General features: G+C 54.0%; 1 protein-coding gene across 2 annotated transcripts in view; it reads left to right on the top strand.

Annotated features, from left to right (window-relative positions):
- Positions 1 to 1,510: 1,510 nt before the first annotated feature.
- The window catches only part of MAP3K9 (mitogen-activated protein kinase kinase kinase 9), a 70,590-nt gene continuing 55,662 nt past the window's right edge, over positions 1,511 to 16,438 (top strand). The window contains exons 1-2 of one of the 2 annotated variants that reach the window (XM_029072505.1): positions 1,608 to 1,694; positions 16,112 to 16,297. In XM_029072505.1, the coding sequence (XP_028928338.1) occupies position 16,297 (1 nt within the window). In that variant the 5' untranslated portion in view covers positions 1,608 to 1,694; positions 16,112 to 16,296. Of the gene's footprint in view, positions 1,695 to 16,111; positions 16,298 to 16,438 lie in introns of both variants that reach the window. The other variant, XM_029072522.2, reaches the window with a different exon arrangement.

The raw sequence follows: 16,438 nt of genomic DNA, 5'->3' as shown, positions 1-16,438 counted from the left end.
GGGATTTTATTCCTTCTCTCCCTTTTTCCATATCTCCCAAAACACGAGGATTAAGCTCTTGACAAGCACTGCATCAGGGAGAGCTCTCGTACGTACACTTCAACCAGTGGTATGATACCGTATCTACCAATCGATCCACCGGTGGTATTTACTGAGCGCTTACTGGGGGCAGGGCACTGTACTAAAAGCTTGGGAGAGTAGAAGAAGTAGCCCGGCCTAGGGGAAAGAGCACGGGCCTGGGAGTCAGAGGACCCGGGTTCTAATCTTGGCTCTGCCGCTTGTCTGCCGCGTGACCCTGGGCAAGTCATCTCACATGTCCCCGACTCAGTTCCCTCACCTGTAAAATGGGGGATTTAACACCGTGAGCCCCGTGTGGGCCGGAGACCGGCTCCAACCCCAGTAGGCCACGATGGTTGCCCGACCGCTTGATCGGAGGGCCTGGCCTTTACCCGAGCCCAGTAAAAAAAAAAAAAAAAAGAAAAGCAGTGTGGCTTAGTGGAAAGAACCTGGGCTTGGGGTCAGAGGTCGTGGGTTCTAATCCCGCCTCCGCCCCTTGTCAGCCGGGTGACTCCGGGCGAGTCACTTCACTTCTCCGTGCCTCAGTTCCCTCATCTGTAAAATGGGGATGAAGCCTGTGCGCCTCACGGGGGCCAACCGGATGACCCTGTATCTCCCCCAGCGCTTAGAACAGTGCTCTGCACGTAGTAAGCGCTTAACAGATACCAACATTATTATTATTATCATGACTTCCCTTCTCTGGGCCTCGGTGGCCTCCTCTGGAGAAAAGGGGGGGATGGAGCCTGTCAGCCCCACGTGGGACAGGTCTGATGACCTTGGATCCACCCTGGCGTTCGGAACAGTGCTCGGCACAGAGTAAGCGCTTAACAAATACCATTATTATTATGATGATTATTAATGATAAAAAAGGGTCAGTGGGTGCGGTCCCCCGGGGCGCGCCCTTCTCACCCGGCCCAGCCGAGGAGCGGCTTCCTCCCTCGCCCCTCCCTCCCCCGCCCCCGCGGCGGTGATCGACGGGGCCGGCGGCCAACGGGCAGGCGGGGCGGGGTCCGGGGGGCGGGGCCCGGGGGGCGGAGAGCCAATCAGAGCGCGCGTCTCGCCGCCCCGGGGGGGAGCCGGCCGATGGGGAGGGGAGGCGGGGCCGGGGGCGGGGCCGGAGCCGGGGCCCCGCCCCTCCCCGCGCCGCCCGCCGCGCCCGGCAGGGCCGCCAGGGGGCGCCGCGCCCTCCGAGCGGGGCGAACAATAGGCGGCGGCGGCGGCGGCGGCGGCGGCGGGTCCCGGTGCCGCCCCCCCCCCCCCCCGCCCCGCGGAGCCCCCGCCGCGCTCCCCCCTCCCGGTGCCCCCGCCGGCCCGGCCTCCTCCTCCTCCTCCTCCTCCATGGAGCCCTCCAGAGCGCTGCTCGGCCGCCAGCCGGGCTCCGCCGGGCCCGGGCCCGGGGCGGGAGGGGCGGCGGAGGAGGGCGGCGGGGAGGACGGGGAGGAGGAGGAGGAGGAGGAGGAAGAAGAAGAAGAAGAAGAAGAAGAAGAAGGAGACGGCGGCGAGGAGCGGGCGGCGCTGCCCCCCCCGCTCGCGGGGCTGGTGGCCGGGCCCGCTGCCCCGCAGGCCGCCCCTCTTCCCCAGCCACTACGGGACCCCCAACGCCGCCGACGGCCTGGCACGGAACACGGACGTCCACTGTGAGCGGACGCGGCCGGGGGCTGACGGGCGGGGAGCCGGGGGGCCCCCCGACCGTCCACTCTAAGGGGCTGACGGGCGGAGGGCCGGGGGTCCCCCAGCCGACCCCTACAAGGGGGTGACGGGGGTCCCGGTTTAGGGTGGGGGGCCCCCCGCCAGCCAGCCGCTGGGAGGGCGTGGTGGGCCGGCGTCCCCCCAGCCGGCCCCTACAAGGAGGTGCCCCGGGGGACCGGGGGTGGGGGGGGTCTCCCCGGCCGGCCACTACATGGGGGCTCTGGGGGTCCCCCCAGCCGGCCACCGTAAGGAGGGGGGATGTGGGAGGGGGTCCCCCCGCAGCCATCCACCGGGAGGGGGTCACTAGTGGAGGGCGGAGCGGTTGGAGGTCCCGGAGTCGGGGCCACCGGCCTCCAAGGATGCCCCGGGCTACCGCAGGCCCGGTCGGAGGGCTCGGCCCTCCGGGGGGGGGGGGGTCCTCACCTAAACCCAACACCCCGGAAAAGACCCCCCCCACACACAACCCTCTGGCCCCCCAAACCCCTTCCCCCCTACAGGATTTCTCTTCCCGGTTTCCAGGGGCCTGGGTCATCTCCCAACGACCTCCATCTCCAGACCTAAGCATCTTGCCGGTCTCCCCCACCTCCCACGAGCGGGGTGGCCTTGCGGGGAGAGCCGGGGTCCTCGGCGTGACCTTGGCCGGAGCTCGCGACCTCCCCGTGCCTCGGTTTCCTCATCCGTAAAAGGGGGAGGGAATATCCCCCCCGCGCCAGACGGGAAGCCCCGCGTCGGGCGGAGACGTCCGACGGGCCGCCGGACGCGATCGTCTCGTCCCTTCCCCGGTCGGTGCGAGGTTAGGCGCCCGCTGAGCTCTTGGGAGATATCGCCCATCATCAGCGTCGTCGCCGAGGCTTCGGCCGAACCGGCCGTGAGGATCCGAAAGAGCCCCGGACGGGGCCGGGTTGACCCACCGGGTGACCTCTCCGGCACCTCGGAGCCGAGCCTCCTTTGAATTCCCGGCCCGGAGTCCCCGCTTCGGTCCTTACCTCTAAAAGGTTGACCCGCGGGCCCTCCGTTGGGTGAACGATGCGTCTCATTTCCCTACATTGACTCGTGTCGTTCCTCGCGCTTGGCCTAGTGCTTGGCACGGCGAATCCCCAGAACGGATACCATTTCCCCTCCCTTCCCTTTAGAAGACCAAGGATCAGATTCTGTCCTTTCTCTGTCCGTTCCGTCTCCTGTTTTTAGAGCTAGACTTTTCTCTTTTGCCGACTTACCTCCGGGACCTTGTCCCAACACCTGATTTTTGTCTTGGTTCGCGTCTGCACTCTTTCTCTTCTCCGCTCTCTGTCCCGACTTCCCCGCAGACACCCTCCCCTCCGCACGAGGGTCTCCTCTCCCCTAAAGAACCTGAATGGTCGGCGCCTCTCAGCCGACACACGATATTTTTAAGGGTAGGGTTTAGAATATGGATAAGCCTTTTGGAAAGCGATTGATTCCTTTCTCCGAGCGACAGCGTTTACCCTTCACTCCGCATCCCAAATCATCTCTTCGATTAAGGGCCGAAATCACAAATTCTCTCTCCAGACGTTCCCAGCAGCTCTTAAACCGCCCTCCGTGTTTAACTTCGTCTACACTGTCGGAACTGCCCCCTTCTCTGCCAATAACTCATGATTTTTTTTCTCTTCTTATGGCGTTGGTTTAAGCGCCGAGTATGTGCCGGGCTTAAGCGCTGAGGTAGATCCAGGCTAATCAGGTTGAACACAGGCCCCGTCCCGCATGGGGCTCTCAGTCTAAGAGAAGGAGATCAGGTATCGGATCCGTATTTTGGAGGTGAGGAAACTGAGACTTAGAGAGTTCAGGTGGTCAAATCCCCGTTTTACAGATGAGGGAACTGAGGCCCAGAGAAGTCAAGTGACTGGCCCAAGGTCACCCAGCAGGCAAGCGGCAGAGCTGGGATTGCACCTTATTAATTCCGATGTAACTATTAAAACGTTCGTTTTAGATCATCCCTTTTCTGTATGACGCTCGGGATTCGGAACAATACCAGATGACTCCTCTTGCTCTGTAAAATTGAATGGGGCCCTTCTTTTGTCTCCTTTACTCTGGGACACTAGAAAAGTCTCTTGAACAGTAATGATATTATAATAATCTTGACGGCGTTTATTAAATGCTTACTGTGTACCGAGCGCACGCCAAGTCATCAGACTGGACGTAGTCCCTTCCCTAAGAGAAGGAGCTCAGGTTTTAGAGATGAAGAAACCGAGGCCCAAGAGAGTTCAGGTGGCTTGCCCAAGGTCACGCAGCAGGCAAGTGGTGGAGCCAGGACCGGAACCCAGGTGTCCTGACTTCCCTTCTGGTGCTCTCACCCCTAGGTCTTACTGCCTCAATGGGTCGATGGGTGGTATTTATTGGGCACTTGCTGGGTGCCGAGCACTGTACCGAGCGCTCGGGAGGGTGCGGTGCGACAGAGTTGGCGGACACGTCCCCTGCCCACAAGGAGCTGAAGGTCTAGAGAGCAATACTTGAAGATGGCAGGTTGATGATACCGTCTGGTAAGAATTTAGTGTCGGTGATAGGAATGGAGTGTCTGTGTCTAGAGAAGCGACGTGACCTAATGGGAAGAGCAGAGGCCGGGATCCAATCCCGGCCCCGCCTCGTCTCTGATGTGCGCGACCTTGGGCAAGTCACTTCACTTGTCTGCGCCTCGGTGACCTCATCCGCCAAACGGGGATTAAGACGGGTAGCCTCACGTGGGACAGGGACTGTGTCCAATCTGTTTAGGTTGTCTCTGCGCCAGCGCTTAAAACAGGGCCTGGCGCATAGTAAGCGCTTCAGCGGATACCGCTGGAAAGTTTAACGGTGGGCTTCTCTCAGTGATGCAGAACGGGATGTGGGGGGGCGGGGGAAGGGATGGCGGGAGAGGCAGCTTTCAGCGTGAGGCCGAGGAGCAGAGTGGCTTCGTGGCAAGAACCCGGGCTTGGGAGGTAGAGGTCGTGGGTTCTAATCCCGGATCCGCCACTCATCAGCTGTGTGACTTTGGGCAAGCCATTTCACTTCTCTGTGCCTCAGTGACCTCATCTGTAAAATGGAGATTTTACTGTGAGCCCCGCCTGGGTCAACCTGATTGCCTTGTGTCTATCCCCGTGCTTAGAACGGTGCTTTGCACAGAGGAAGCGCTCAACAAATACCATCGTTATTGTTATCCCAGTCCTTCACGGCCAACGGTGTAGGGAGATGCTTGGTTTCCTCCGCGGAAGCCTACATTTGGAGATTTGACACTCCCCATCGTGCCCTCCAAGGAGACAATCCTGGAAGCCCTCCACGACTAACCTCAGAGACCCAGGGTTGGCACTGCCCAACGTTGCCTGGCTAGAGGTGATTTCTTGACTTCTCGGGGCAGAGAGGGAGCACAGAGCATAGAGGGCAGGAAGAGAGGGGACTTGGCTCAATCGAGCTTAACCAGATAGAAATCACGCCATTCGGAGAGCCCCGTTTGGAGGCCAAAATCCTCTAGCTCGGCAGAGTTTTTTCGGCTCCTCGGGGGTGTTCCGAGTTTGACCTAGATTTAATTCCGGCCTCCCCTTGAGGCTTCCAGAAGCTTTACATCTTGCCCTTTAGAAACCCAGACTCCCGGGAAATAGAGTTGAAACGATCTATAACCAACGCTTCTCGATGGACTCTGTGGGTGTCTGTGTACCTGTCAAGTTTTAGGTCAGGTTTCAAACACATCGAACGCACCCCTTTCCTGTTTGGGGATGCGTCTGTTTGTCGTCGTATTGTGCTCTCCCAATCGCTTGGTACAGTGCTCTGCACACAGTAAGGCGCTCGGTAAGTACGATTGCCTGACCGACCATTTGAAGGGGCACGGAACGTCCAGTTCGTTGGTCTGGAGTAGTGTTTTAGTCTAGGCCAAACCTTGGTTCCCTGGTCTTCAAGGGAAGGGAGAATCGTTTTGAAATTTCATCTTTGCTAAAGCATCCATCTGGTAAACACTCATTTTCAAACCTTATTCTCTCAAAATGCCCTTCAAATCCAGGGCTCTCCACCGAAGAAATTTCCCAGGATAAGCCTCTAAATTAATTGACGGGCTAGATGGAACTGTTTAACTCTCCTCCGAGTCTGAGGTGTAACCAGAGATGAAAACCAGAATCTTTCCTCGTGGAAAGATAGGATTTTGAGACTTAAGACATGTCTTTGCTAAAGAACAGTCATCCCCGTTTGCCTTTCCAACATGTTTTACCTTCTTCTTCATCTGCAAAAGGAGGCCCTTCTGAACCACCGTTAAAATATGCTCAAAGCCTCTCCTTTCTCGTGACCTCGGTCATCAGTCCGTGGCTTCTTGGGAATCCAGGATGATCTGCCCTTTGCGTATTTGGAGCTCGATTGATTCGTGCCCACACTCGTTTTGATCTGTGGGCTTGTTTAAAGAACAGAAGAACCCCTCCCTCGCCCCACCCCGCCCAGCTAAAGTATTAATTCCAGACATGCACCCAAGATGGTCACTTTCCTTTTGGCTTCATGAGTTTATGAGACTTTTCTTAACCTGGTTTTTTTTTTTTTTAAATCCGGAGTGAAGTTGGCCTGGATAGGAAGGGGAAGTCTACCAGTGGTAATGCGCTCTCCCAAGAGCTTACCACAGTGCCGCGCACAAAATAAATGGGCAATAAATACCGTGGATTAAAAAGCCAACCCGCTATTTCGACGGAGGTCTTGAGATCTTTAATTATAACGATGACGGTATCTGTTAAGCGCTTACTATGTGCCAGGCACTGGGCCAGGCGCCAGGGTGGATACAATAATAATAATAATAATGTTGGTATTTGTTAAGCGCTTACTATGTGCAGAGCACTGTTCTAAGCGCTGGGGTAAACACAGGGGAATCAGGTTGTCCCACGTGGGGCTCACAGTCTTAATCCCCATTTTACAGATGAGGGAACTGAGGCACAGAGAAGTTAAGTGACTTGCCCACAGTCACACAGCTGACAAGTAGCAGAGCCGGGATTCGAACTCATGAGCCCTGACTCCAAAGCCCATGCTCTTTCCACTGCGCCACGCTGCTTCTCTAAGCGAGCGAGCGAGCGGAGTCGGACACGGTCCCCGTCCGAGGTCGGGCTCACGGTCTCAGTCCCCCTTTTACCGACGAGGTAACCGAGGGGGGCACAGAGAAGTGAAACGACTTGCCCGGGGTCACCCAGCAGACGAGGAGCGGAGCCGGGATTACAACCCGTGACCTTCTGACTCCCAGGCCCGTGCGCCGTGATGATAATTACGGTGTTTACTGTGTGCCGGGCACTGTTCTAAGCACTGGGGTAGATACAGGGTAGTCAGGTTTTCCCACGTGGGACTCCCAGTCGTGATCGCCATTTGACAGATGAGGTGACTGAGACCCAGAGGAGACGGGTGGCGGAGGCGGGATTAGAACCCGTGACCTTCCGACTCCCACCCCGGGGCTCTGTCCGCTACACCGTGATCTTCTCTGGCCGTCTCTTGGGAGAGGGAGATGGTTGTGTCGTCGGGTCTTTGGAAGAGATCTTCCGGGCCGACAAAGCTGAAGTTTCCCGGCCGGTCCGGACGGTATTTTGTTTTCGCGGCATCCCTGGCCGAAATGTGTCCCGCGGAGCCAGGCTGCCCGTGGAGCTGTCCTTCAGCACTCCTCTGCTCAGATCTGCCTTCTTCCTCCCCTTAGCTGAGGCCCCAATCCTCCCTTCTCACCCAGGGGGACCGTCAAAACCAGAAAACAAAAACAAAACCCCCCAAACTCCCAGCAACCCTTGCTAAATATCCCCGAGGATAACCCTGGCTCCGCCGTCTGTCAGCCGGGTGACTTTGGGCGGGTCGCTTAACTTCTGTGGGCCTCAGCGACCTCATCTGTCAAATGGGGATGAAGACTGTGAGCCCCACCTGACGACCCTGTATCTCCCCCAGCGCTTAGAACAGTGCTCCGCACATAGTAAGCGCTTAACGGATGCCGTCGTCGTCATCGTCGTCATATGTTCGAAGAATTCAAGATCGGATTTTTCATTCATCTGCTCTCTCAGCCCATTCCACACCGGATCCTTTGCTTTAACCTATTTTCCTCAGGTGGATTCTGTGAAAACTGCTAGTAGAGGGACATTTTTTGGTGCCAGAATGAGTTCGACCCTCCCAGGTCGATTCAAACTGACCTAGGGAAGGAGCGTGGCCTAGTGGAAAGAGTGTAGGACCTGGGAATCGGAGGACCCGGGTTCCGATCCCCGCTCCGACGCTTGTCTGCTGCGTGATCTTGGGCGAGACGCTCTGCTTCTTTGGGCCTCAGTTTCCTCGGTTATAAAATGGGTGTTGACCACTTGTTCTCCCTCCTACTTAGACTGTGGGCGGGACTGTGTCTGACCCGATTGACCTGCGCCTACCCCAGTGCTCAGAACGGTGTTTGACACGTAGTAAGCGCTTTACAACTACCATAAAAAAAAAAATCACTTGGCATTCTTTTGAGTAGCTACTGCGTAGACCCATAACGGATAGGAGTAGCGCCGCAGAGAGGAGGGTGAGAGTCAGGAAGACGGGTTTTAGCCGAGCTTTGAATAGCGTCGGCATGAAAGGAGAGAGACACCCCGTAGACGTGGAGTAATAATAATAACGATGGTATTTTTTTACGTGCTTACTATTCATTCGTACATTAATCGTATTTATTGAGTACTTCCTCTGTGCAGGGCACCGTACTAAGCACTTGGGAGAGTACAATCCAATACCAAACAGGCACATTCCCTGCCCACAGCTAGTTTACCCACCAGAGGTTGGGCCAGATACTGTACCGAGTGCTGGTTAGGTACCAGGTGATTGGGTTGGACACAGTCCCTGTCCCACGGGGGGCTCACAGTCTTAATCCCCATTTTCCAGATGAGGTAACTGAGGCACAGAGAACTTTAGTGACTTACCCAGGGTCGCGCAAGCGGCCGAGGCGGGATTCGAAACCAGGTCCTTCTGACTCTCAGGCCCGGGCTCTATCCGCTAGGCCACCCTGCTTCCCTAGAGAGGGTAGAGAGATGGTGGCCCCCAGGAGAGAAACTTCTCCTCTCCTCGCATGAGGGTTAGATGGGCAGGATGGGTTATATCGAAAGGTTTGCCTGCTGGACTGGAACACATAATCTACCGTTTCGTTGACCTAAGGGGAGATAATTGTGTTTGTTCGGGACTTACTATATGCCAAGCGCTGTTCTGAGCCTTGGGGTTCATTCATTTAACTGCATTTATTGAGCGCTTACTGTGTGCAGAGCACCGTACTTCATACAAGATAATCAGGTCAGACCCAGCCCCTGCCCCACAGAGGGAATCACCCTCTGAAGGGGAGAGAGCGGACATCGAATCCCCATTTTACAGAGGAGGTACAAAGAAGTGAATCGGGATTAGAATCAGGATTAGAACCCAGGTCCTCGGACTCCCAAGCCTTTCCGTTAGGCCCAACGGCTTTTTCGTGGTGGCCGTTTTTACCCTGGGAGATGAGCACCACCCCTCTGCCGAACTCCAGAGACTCACTCCCCTGGCCCTCCGTGGGACTCTAGGCTATCCGACCCCAGCTCCGGGTCACCTCGGTCGATGGTCATCCGTGCCGCTACCCTCCCCGCCCTTCGGCTTGGCGCCGTCAGCTTTCCTCTCTCCGTTCCTCTGCCAGCTATGCCGAAGTCCTTTCATTCCTTCCCGAGGCAACCCCCGCTCCCCCCACATTGTAGATAAAAGCAAAACCATCAGGCATAATCAATCGATCGAGGTACTTACCGAGCGCTTACCGTGTGCAGAGCACCGTGCTAAGCGCTCGGGAGGGTACAGCGCAACCAGAGTGGGTAGGCACGATCCCTGTCCTCAAAGTGCTTATAGTCTACAGGGGGAGAAGCTACTCGAAGCCTTCTCCCTGTCTTCCCAACATCCTCCCGTCCACGCTTACCCTCCTTCTAGGCGGTCTGCCCCCTCCCTTCCCACCTTCTAAATTCAGAAGCGCACATTTACCGTCTTCCTTCTCTGTGCCAACTTTCCGCTGGCTGTTTCCCCACCGCTTTCAAACACGCCCACACCTTTCCTACCCTTAAAAAAAAAAAAAAGCTATCTGCCTCCCACTGCCCCACCTACCTATATTCGTCTATTTCCCTCCCATTTTTTTAAAATAGTATCTGTTAAGTGTCTACTATGCTCCGGGTACTGTACTAAGCACTGGGGTAGGTACGAGCTGATCAGGTTGGACCCGGGCAGTGTTCCTCATAGGGCTCATAGCCTTCATCCCCAATTTAAAGATAAGGTATCTGAGGCACGGAGAATAATAATAATTATTATTATTATGGCGTTTGTTAAAGCATTTACCGTGTGCCGGGAGCCGTTCAAAGCTCTGGGGTAGATACAAGATAATTCAGGTGGACACAGTCCCCGTCCCACTTGGGGCTCACAGTCTTAATTCTCATTTTACAGGTGAGGGAATTGAGGGACAGAGGAGTGAAGTGACTTGCCCAAGGTCACACTAGTGGTGGAGGGAGGGTTAGAACTCGTGACCTTCTGACTCCCAGGCCCGTGCTCTCTCCACTAGGCCACTCTGCTTCCCTAGAGGAGTGAAGCAGTCTTCACGCACTTGAGGCTCGCAGTCTTAATCCTCATTTTACAGATCAGGGAACCGAGTAGTGAAGTGACCCGCCCAAGGTCGCAACAGTAGACAAGTGGCAGAGCTGGGATTGGGGCCCTTTTTTACGGTGTTTGTTAAGCACTTACTATGTGCCAGGCACTGTACTAAGCGCTGAGGTAGATACAAGAAGATCAGGTTGGAGAGAGTCCCTGTCCCGCTCAGGGCTCACCGTCTTAATCCCCATTTTACAGATGAAGGAACTGAAGCCCAGGGAAGCCAAGTGACTCTCCCAAGGTCACACGGCAGACAGACGGCAGAGCTGGGATTAAGAATCCGGATGCCTCCCTCTCGTTCGATCCCTGTCCGCTCCCAAATCCTGTCAGGTTTTCCTCTGTAATGTTTCTGGGATCCTCCCCTTCCACTCCATCCAAACAGCCACTGTTCTGGTCCAGGCACTTGTCATATTCCGGTTTGACTTTTGCCGGAGCCTCCTCCCTCAGCTTCCCAGCGCCAGGCCAGGCTTCAATCTGCCTCCTGCATCGTTTTTCTGAAAACATCCTCCTGCTCACATCTCTGCTCTCCTCAGAGACTTCTCTAATGGTTGCCCGTTCCATCTCGCATCAAGTAGAAACTCCTGGCCTCTGGCTTTTAAGCACTCTCTCGGCGACGGGGTCGGGTTCTAATCCCGGCTGCACCATTTGTCTGCTCCCTGTGACCTTGGGCTGTTCACAGTCCCTGTCCCACGTGGAGCTCACCGCCTTTATCCCCATTTTACAGATGAGGGAACTGAGGCCCGGAGAAATGAAGTCACTTGCCCCAGGTCACCCAGCAGACAAGTGGCAAAACCGGGATTAGAACCCAGCTCCTTCTGACTCCCAGGCCCACCACTCTATCCATTAGGCCAAACTGCTCCTCGTTTGATTGATTGCCCTGCTGCTTTCCTTCAGAACTGGACCATCCACATTTTCTTGTCTCAGTGAATAGAGCCCTGGGTGAGGCCGTCAAGACAGCTGAGTTTATATTATTCGTTCATTCAAAAGTATTTATTGAGCGCTTACTATGTGCAGAGCACTGTACTAAGCGCTTGGAATGTACAAATCGGTAACAGATAGAGACAGTATATTAATGCCCGTTTACTTGTTTTGATGTGCATATATATCTATAATTCTATTTATTTCTATTGATGTTATTGGCGTCTGTTTACTTCTTTTGATATCTGTCTCCCCCCTTCTAGACTGTAGCCCGTTGTGGGCGAGGATTGCCTCGCCTAGTTGCTGAATTGTACTTTCCAAGCGCTTAGCACAGTGCTCTGTACACAGTAAGTGCTCAATAAATGAGATTGAATGAATGAATATTAATAGCTCTCCAACTAATTTGCTAAAAAAAATCTGAGTCAAGAAGTGCCCTGCGGTCTGAGCTTTGAACTCACCGGGTTCCCATGGGATCTCAAATAATGTTAATATTAACAATGATGACAGACTGTGAGCTTGTCGTGGGCAGGGAAGGTCACCGTTTATTGTCGTAGTGTATTTTCTCAAGTGTTTAGTACCTTGCTCTGCACACAGTAAGCGCTTGATAAATACGATTGAATGAACGAATGAACTGTACCCTCCAGACTGCTTAGTACAGTGTTCTGCCTGCTATAAGTGCTCAATAAATGCCATCGATTCATTATTTTGTCCCATTAACCTAACAGAAAATGTTCACCTCCATTAAGTCTTATTGAGTAAGGAGCCTTAATGAATCGACTTAGCCCATAATCCCTGCCTCGTTAATGCCCCCCCACCCCCCCAATTCCATAAAAAGACAGCAGCATGCAATTAACTCTGGCCATCATAGGTAGCTTAAACAAACATATTTGGAACTGTATTCGACGACTGTGAAAACTGAGAGAGTTTAAACAGAAGAAGATGTTCCGCTCTATCTAGTACCTGATAATTCGGTTTCCTGAATTTAGAGCTGTGGGGGACGTATGTTGGATTGTACATTAAGCGGTTAATTGACTACTTAACCAGACCTTTGAAAAGTGTGGCTTTACCGCTCCCTTAATATCCACCCGCTTGCCTAGGGTGAGTGAGGGTTAATGTGAGGCATGTAGAAAGGAAATCAGTAGCCATCAGAAGGGAGAGTGGGCTGGGAAATGTGTTTTGTACTTCCTGGCGGGGTTGGGTTGAGGCGATTCTAGTTCTTCCATTGCCGGGGACTTATCGGATTCCATGATCAGTGGCCCCAGTCGTGGCCTGTTGGCCTCTGGATTTACACTGGGAGATGCAGAGTGCTCAGTTGGAAAACGCTCGGGAGGCAGAAGGACATGAGTTCTAATTCCGGCTCTGCCACTGGTCTGCTGGGTGACCCTGGGCGTGTCACTTCACTTCTCTGCGCCACGGCTTCCTCATCTGTAAAATGGGGATTAGGACTGGGAGCCCGACGCGGGATAGGGTCGTGTCCAACCTGATGAACTTGTACCTACCCCAGAGCTCAATATGGTGTCTGGCGCATAATAAGTGCTTAACAGATGCCACAAAACAAAAAAGAACAGAGAGAAGCCTGTGTGTGAAACCAGATAGCCACATGCCATTGTGCTTTCAGTGGTAGGAACAATGGAATCCATCCTAAATCAATATTCTGAAAGGGTCCTGAAAATCCGATTTCATTTTTACGAAGGGGAATGATGTAACGTGGTACTGGCTGAAGTCAAGAATCGATCAGTAGTATTTATTAAGTGCCGACTCTTGCAGAACACTCTACTAAGCACTGGGGTGAGTACGATGGAGATAGTAATGGAGATAGCAAGAGAAGCAGCGTGGCTCAGTGGAAAGAGCACGGGCTTTGGAGTCAAAGGTCATGGGTTCGAATCCCGGCTCGGCCACTTGTCAGCTGTGTGACTTTGGGCAAGTCACTTTACTTCTCGGTGCCTCAGTTACCTCATCTGTAAAATGGGGATTAAGACTGTGAGCCCCACGTGGGACAACCTGATTCCCCTGTGTCAACCCCAGCGCTTAGAACAGTGCTCAGCACATAGTAAGCGCTTAACAAATACCAACATTATTATTATTATTAGTAATTGTGGTATTTTGTTAAGCGCTTACTATGTGCTAAGCACCGTACTAAGCCCTAGGATAGATACAGGATCATTAGGTCCCTCATGATGCTCACAGTCTAGGCATGAGGGAAAACAGGCATTGAATTCCTTTTCTCAGCTGAGGGAATTGAGGCACAGAGAAGTGAAGCGATTTGCCCAAAGTCCCACGGCAGACAAGTGGCAGAGTCGGGTTTAGAGCCTGGGTTCTTCTGACTCCCGGGCCCGTGCTGTATCCAGGCCCCGCTGCTTACCTGATAATAGACACGATCCCTGCCCTCGAGGAGCTGACAGTGTAGAGTATTGTCGTAGTATACTCTCCCAAGAGTACAGTGCTGTGGACACAATAAGCGCTCCTTAAATGCGACTGACTAGTGGAAGAGAGAGACACTAAAATAAGTTGCCGGTAGGGAGAGGGAAAAGAGTTTAAAGACAGGTACTTGAGTGCAAATCCGAGCGCAAGCGTGGTGCAGAAGGGAGCGGGGGAGGAGAAAATAAGGGCCTAGCCAGGGAAGACTTCCGGGAGGAGGAGTGCCTTGAGTAAGGCTCTGAAGGTGGGGAGAGTGATCGTCTGTTGGGTAGAAAGAGGGAAGGGCGTTCCAGGCCCGAGGCAGGATGTGGGCAAGAAACTGTAGTGAGATAGACGACATCTAGATACAAGGCGTAGGTTGGCACCAGCGGAACGAAGTGTGCAGGCTGGGTTGTAGTAGGGGAGCAGCGAGGTGAAGTAAGGGGGTAAGGGGATCGACTGCTCTGAAGCCAACGGTGAGGAGTCTCTGTTTGACGTAGAGGTGGATGGGCAACCCTGGAGGCTCTTGAGGAGTGCGGAAACGTGGACTGAACGTTTTTGTAGAAAACCAATCCGGGCAGCAGAGTGAAGTACGATACTGGAGTGGGGAGAGGCAGGAGGGGGGGGGAGGTCAGCCGGGAGACTGATGCAATAATCCAGGCGGGATAGGATAAGTGCTTCGATTAACGTGGTGGCCATTTGGATGGGGAGAAAAAGGCGGATTTTAGCCATGTTGTGCAAATTGAACCGCCGGGATTTAGTGACAGATTGACCGTGTGGGAGAAGGAAGGGAAATAGAGTTGGGGAGAAGAGGGGATGATCATTCATTCAGTCATTGTCATATTTATTAAGTGCTTACTGTATGCTGAGCACTATACTGAGCACTTGGGAAAGCACAATGCAACAATAATCAGTGACATTCCCTGCCCACCAGGAGCCAACAGTCCGGGGGGCAGGGCGGAGACAGACGTGAATACAAATAGATAAAATGACAGATATGTACGTAAGTGCTGTGAGGCTGGTGGGGTGACGGGGAGAGCAAAGGGAGCAAGTCAGGGTGATGCAGAAGGGAGTGGGGAAGGAGGAAAAGTGGGGCTTAGTCCGGGAAGGCCTCTTGGAGGAGATGGAAAGGCCTTCTGGATGAGATGTGATTTCAGAAGGGCCTTGAGGATGGGGAGAGCCTTGGCCTGCCAGAGGTGAAAGGAGTTCCACAGACAGAAGGGAAGAGTTGAGCAGGAGTTCAGGATTGTGTCTGTTTATTATCTTCTCATACTCTCCCAAGCGTTCGGTACAGCGCTGTGCACACAGTAAGTGCTCAATAAACACGATCGAATGAATGAAAGGGCGAGAAAGACGAATAATGAGGCCCAGAGAGAAGTTTGGCTTGAGAGGAAGAAAGCTAGCGGGCTGGGGGAGGGGAGCGCGGTAAGAGAGAGGAGGGAGGATAAGTAGGCGGGAGAGCCATTCGAGTCCCTTATAAAGCCAACCGTCAGGAGATTCTGCGTGATGCGGAGACGAAGGGATGAGAGTTGGAGATGTTTTCAGGAGCGGGCAGGCCTGCCCTAAACAACATTTTAGAAAAATGATCCGGGCAGCGGAGAGTAGTATATAGATTGGGGAAAGGAGAAGCTGATGACAGGGAGGACTGCGCTGTATAGCAGTCAAGGGGGGAAGTGATGATGTTTGGATCGGCGTGGTGGAGTTTGGACTGTAAGCTCGTTGCTGGCTGGGAATGTCTGTTAGATTGATGTCTCATAGTCTTCCAAGTGCTCAGTCCAGTGCTCTGCACGTGGTAAGAGGCCCAATAAATGTGACTGACCAACAGGCTGACCGGGTGGTGAGGAAGAGGCAGATTCCTCGAAAGGGAGGAGTCAAGGATCATTCGTGACAGGGTAGCTGGATCGAGAGAGAAAGAATGGTGGTATTGTCAGCAGCTATGGAGAAGTTAGGAAAGGATTTGGGAGGGGAGATGAGAAGTTCAATTTTGGGGTTTTTTTTATGGTATTTGTTAAGCACTTACTATGTGCCAGGCTGGAGAGGACAGAAGACAGAAGGCCATCAGGTTGGACACGGTCCCTATCCCACGTGGGGCACACAGTCTTAATCCCCAATTTCCAGATGCGGTAACTGAGGCCCAGAGAAGTGACGTGACTCGCTCGAGGTTGTGCAGCAGACAAGTCGGGGAGCCGGGATTAGAACCCAGGTCCTTTTGACTCCCAGGCCCGGGTTCTGTCCATTAGACCACAGTGCTTCTCAGTTAAAGCGCGTTGAGCTTGAGGTGCCAGAGGGACCTCCATTTTGAGGTACCCAGGAGTCAGGAGGAGATGAGGGATTGCAGAGAATGGGCCGGATTGATTTGGGAATCATCTGCAGGGTGGTGGGAGTTGAAGCCACGAGAGCGAATGAGTTCTCCAAGGGAGTGGGTCACTTCACTTCTCCATACCTCAGTTCTCCTGTTCTCCCTCGTACTCAGACCGGGAGCCTCACACGCAACGGGGACTGCGTCCCGCCTAATTGACTGGCATTTACCCCAGTGCTCAGCACAGCATTTGACACCAAGCCAGCACCTGACAGATACCATTAAAAAAAGCGAATGGAGGGGGCAAGAGCTGGATCGAAGCGTGTCCACGAAGGAGTTGGAGGAGAGGAAGCAGAAGCAGTGAGTGTATAATCCCATTTCAGGAATTTAGCCTGGTTTTGGAGGGCCGACAGCTGGATAGGGAGGGGCTTCTCAGAGTGGGATGCTGTGTCGAGAGAGGGTCCTTTAGGACACGGGGACGCTTGGCCATTGTTTGCTGAA

This window comes from Ornithorhynchus anatinus, chromosome 1, assembly GCF_004115215.2.
Source record: "Ornithorhynchus anatinus isolate Pmale09 chromosome 1, mOrnAna1.pri.v4, whole genome shotgun sequence".
Lineage (NCBI taxonomy): Eukaryota > Metazoa > Chordata > Mammalia > Monotremata > Ornithorhynchidae > Ornithorhynchus > Ornithorhynchus anatinus.
The sequence above is the reverse complement of the archived record's forward strand: the minus strand, read 5'-3'. Positions and strand labels throughout refer to the sequence as shown.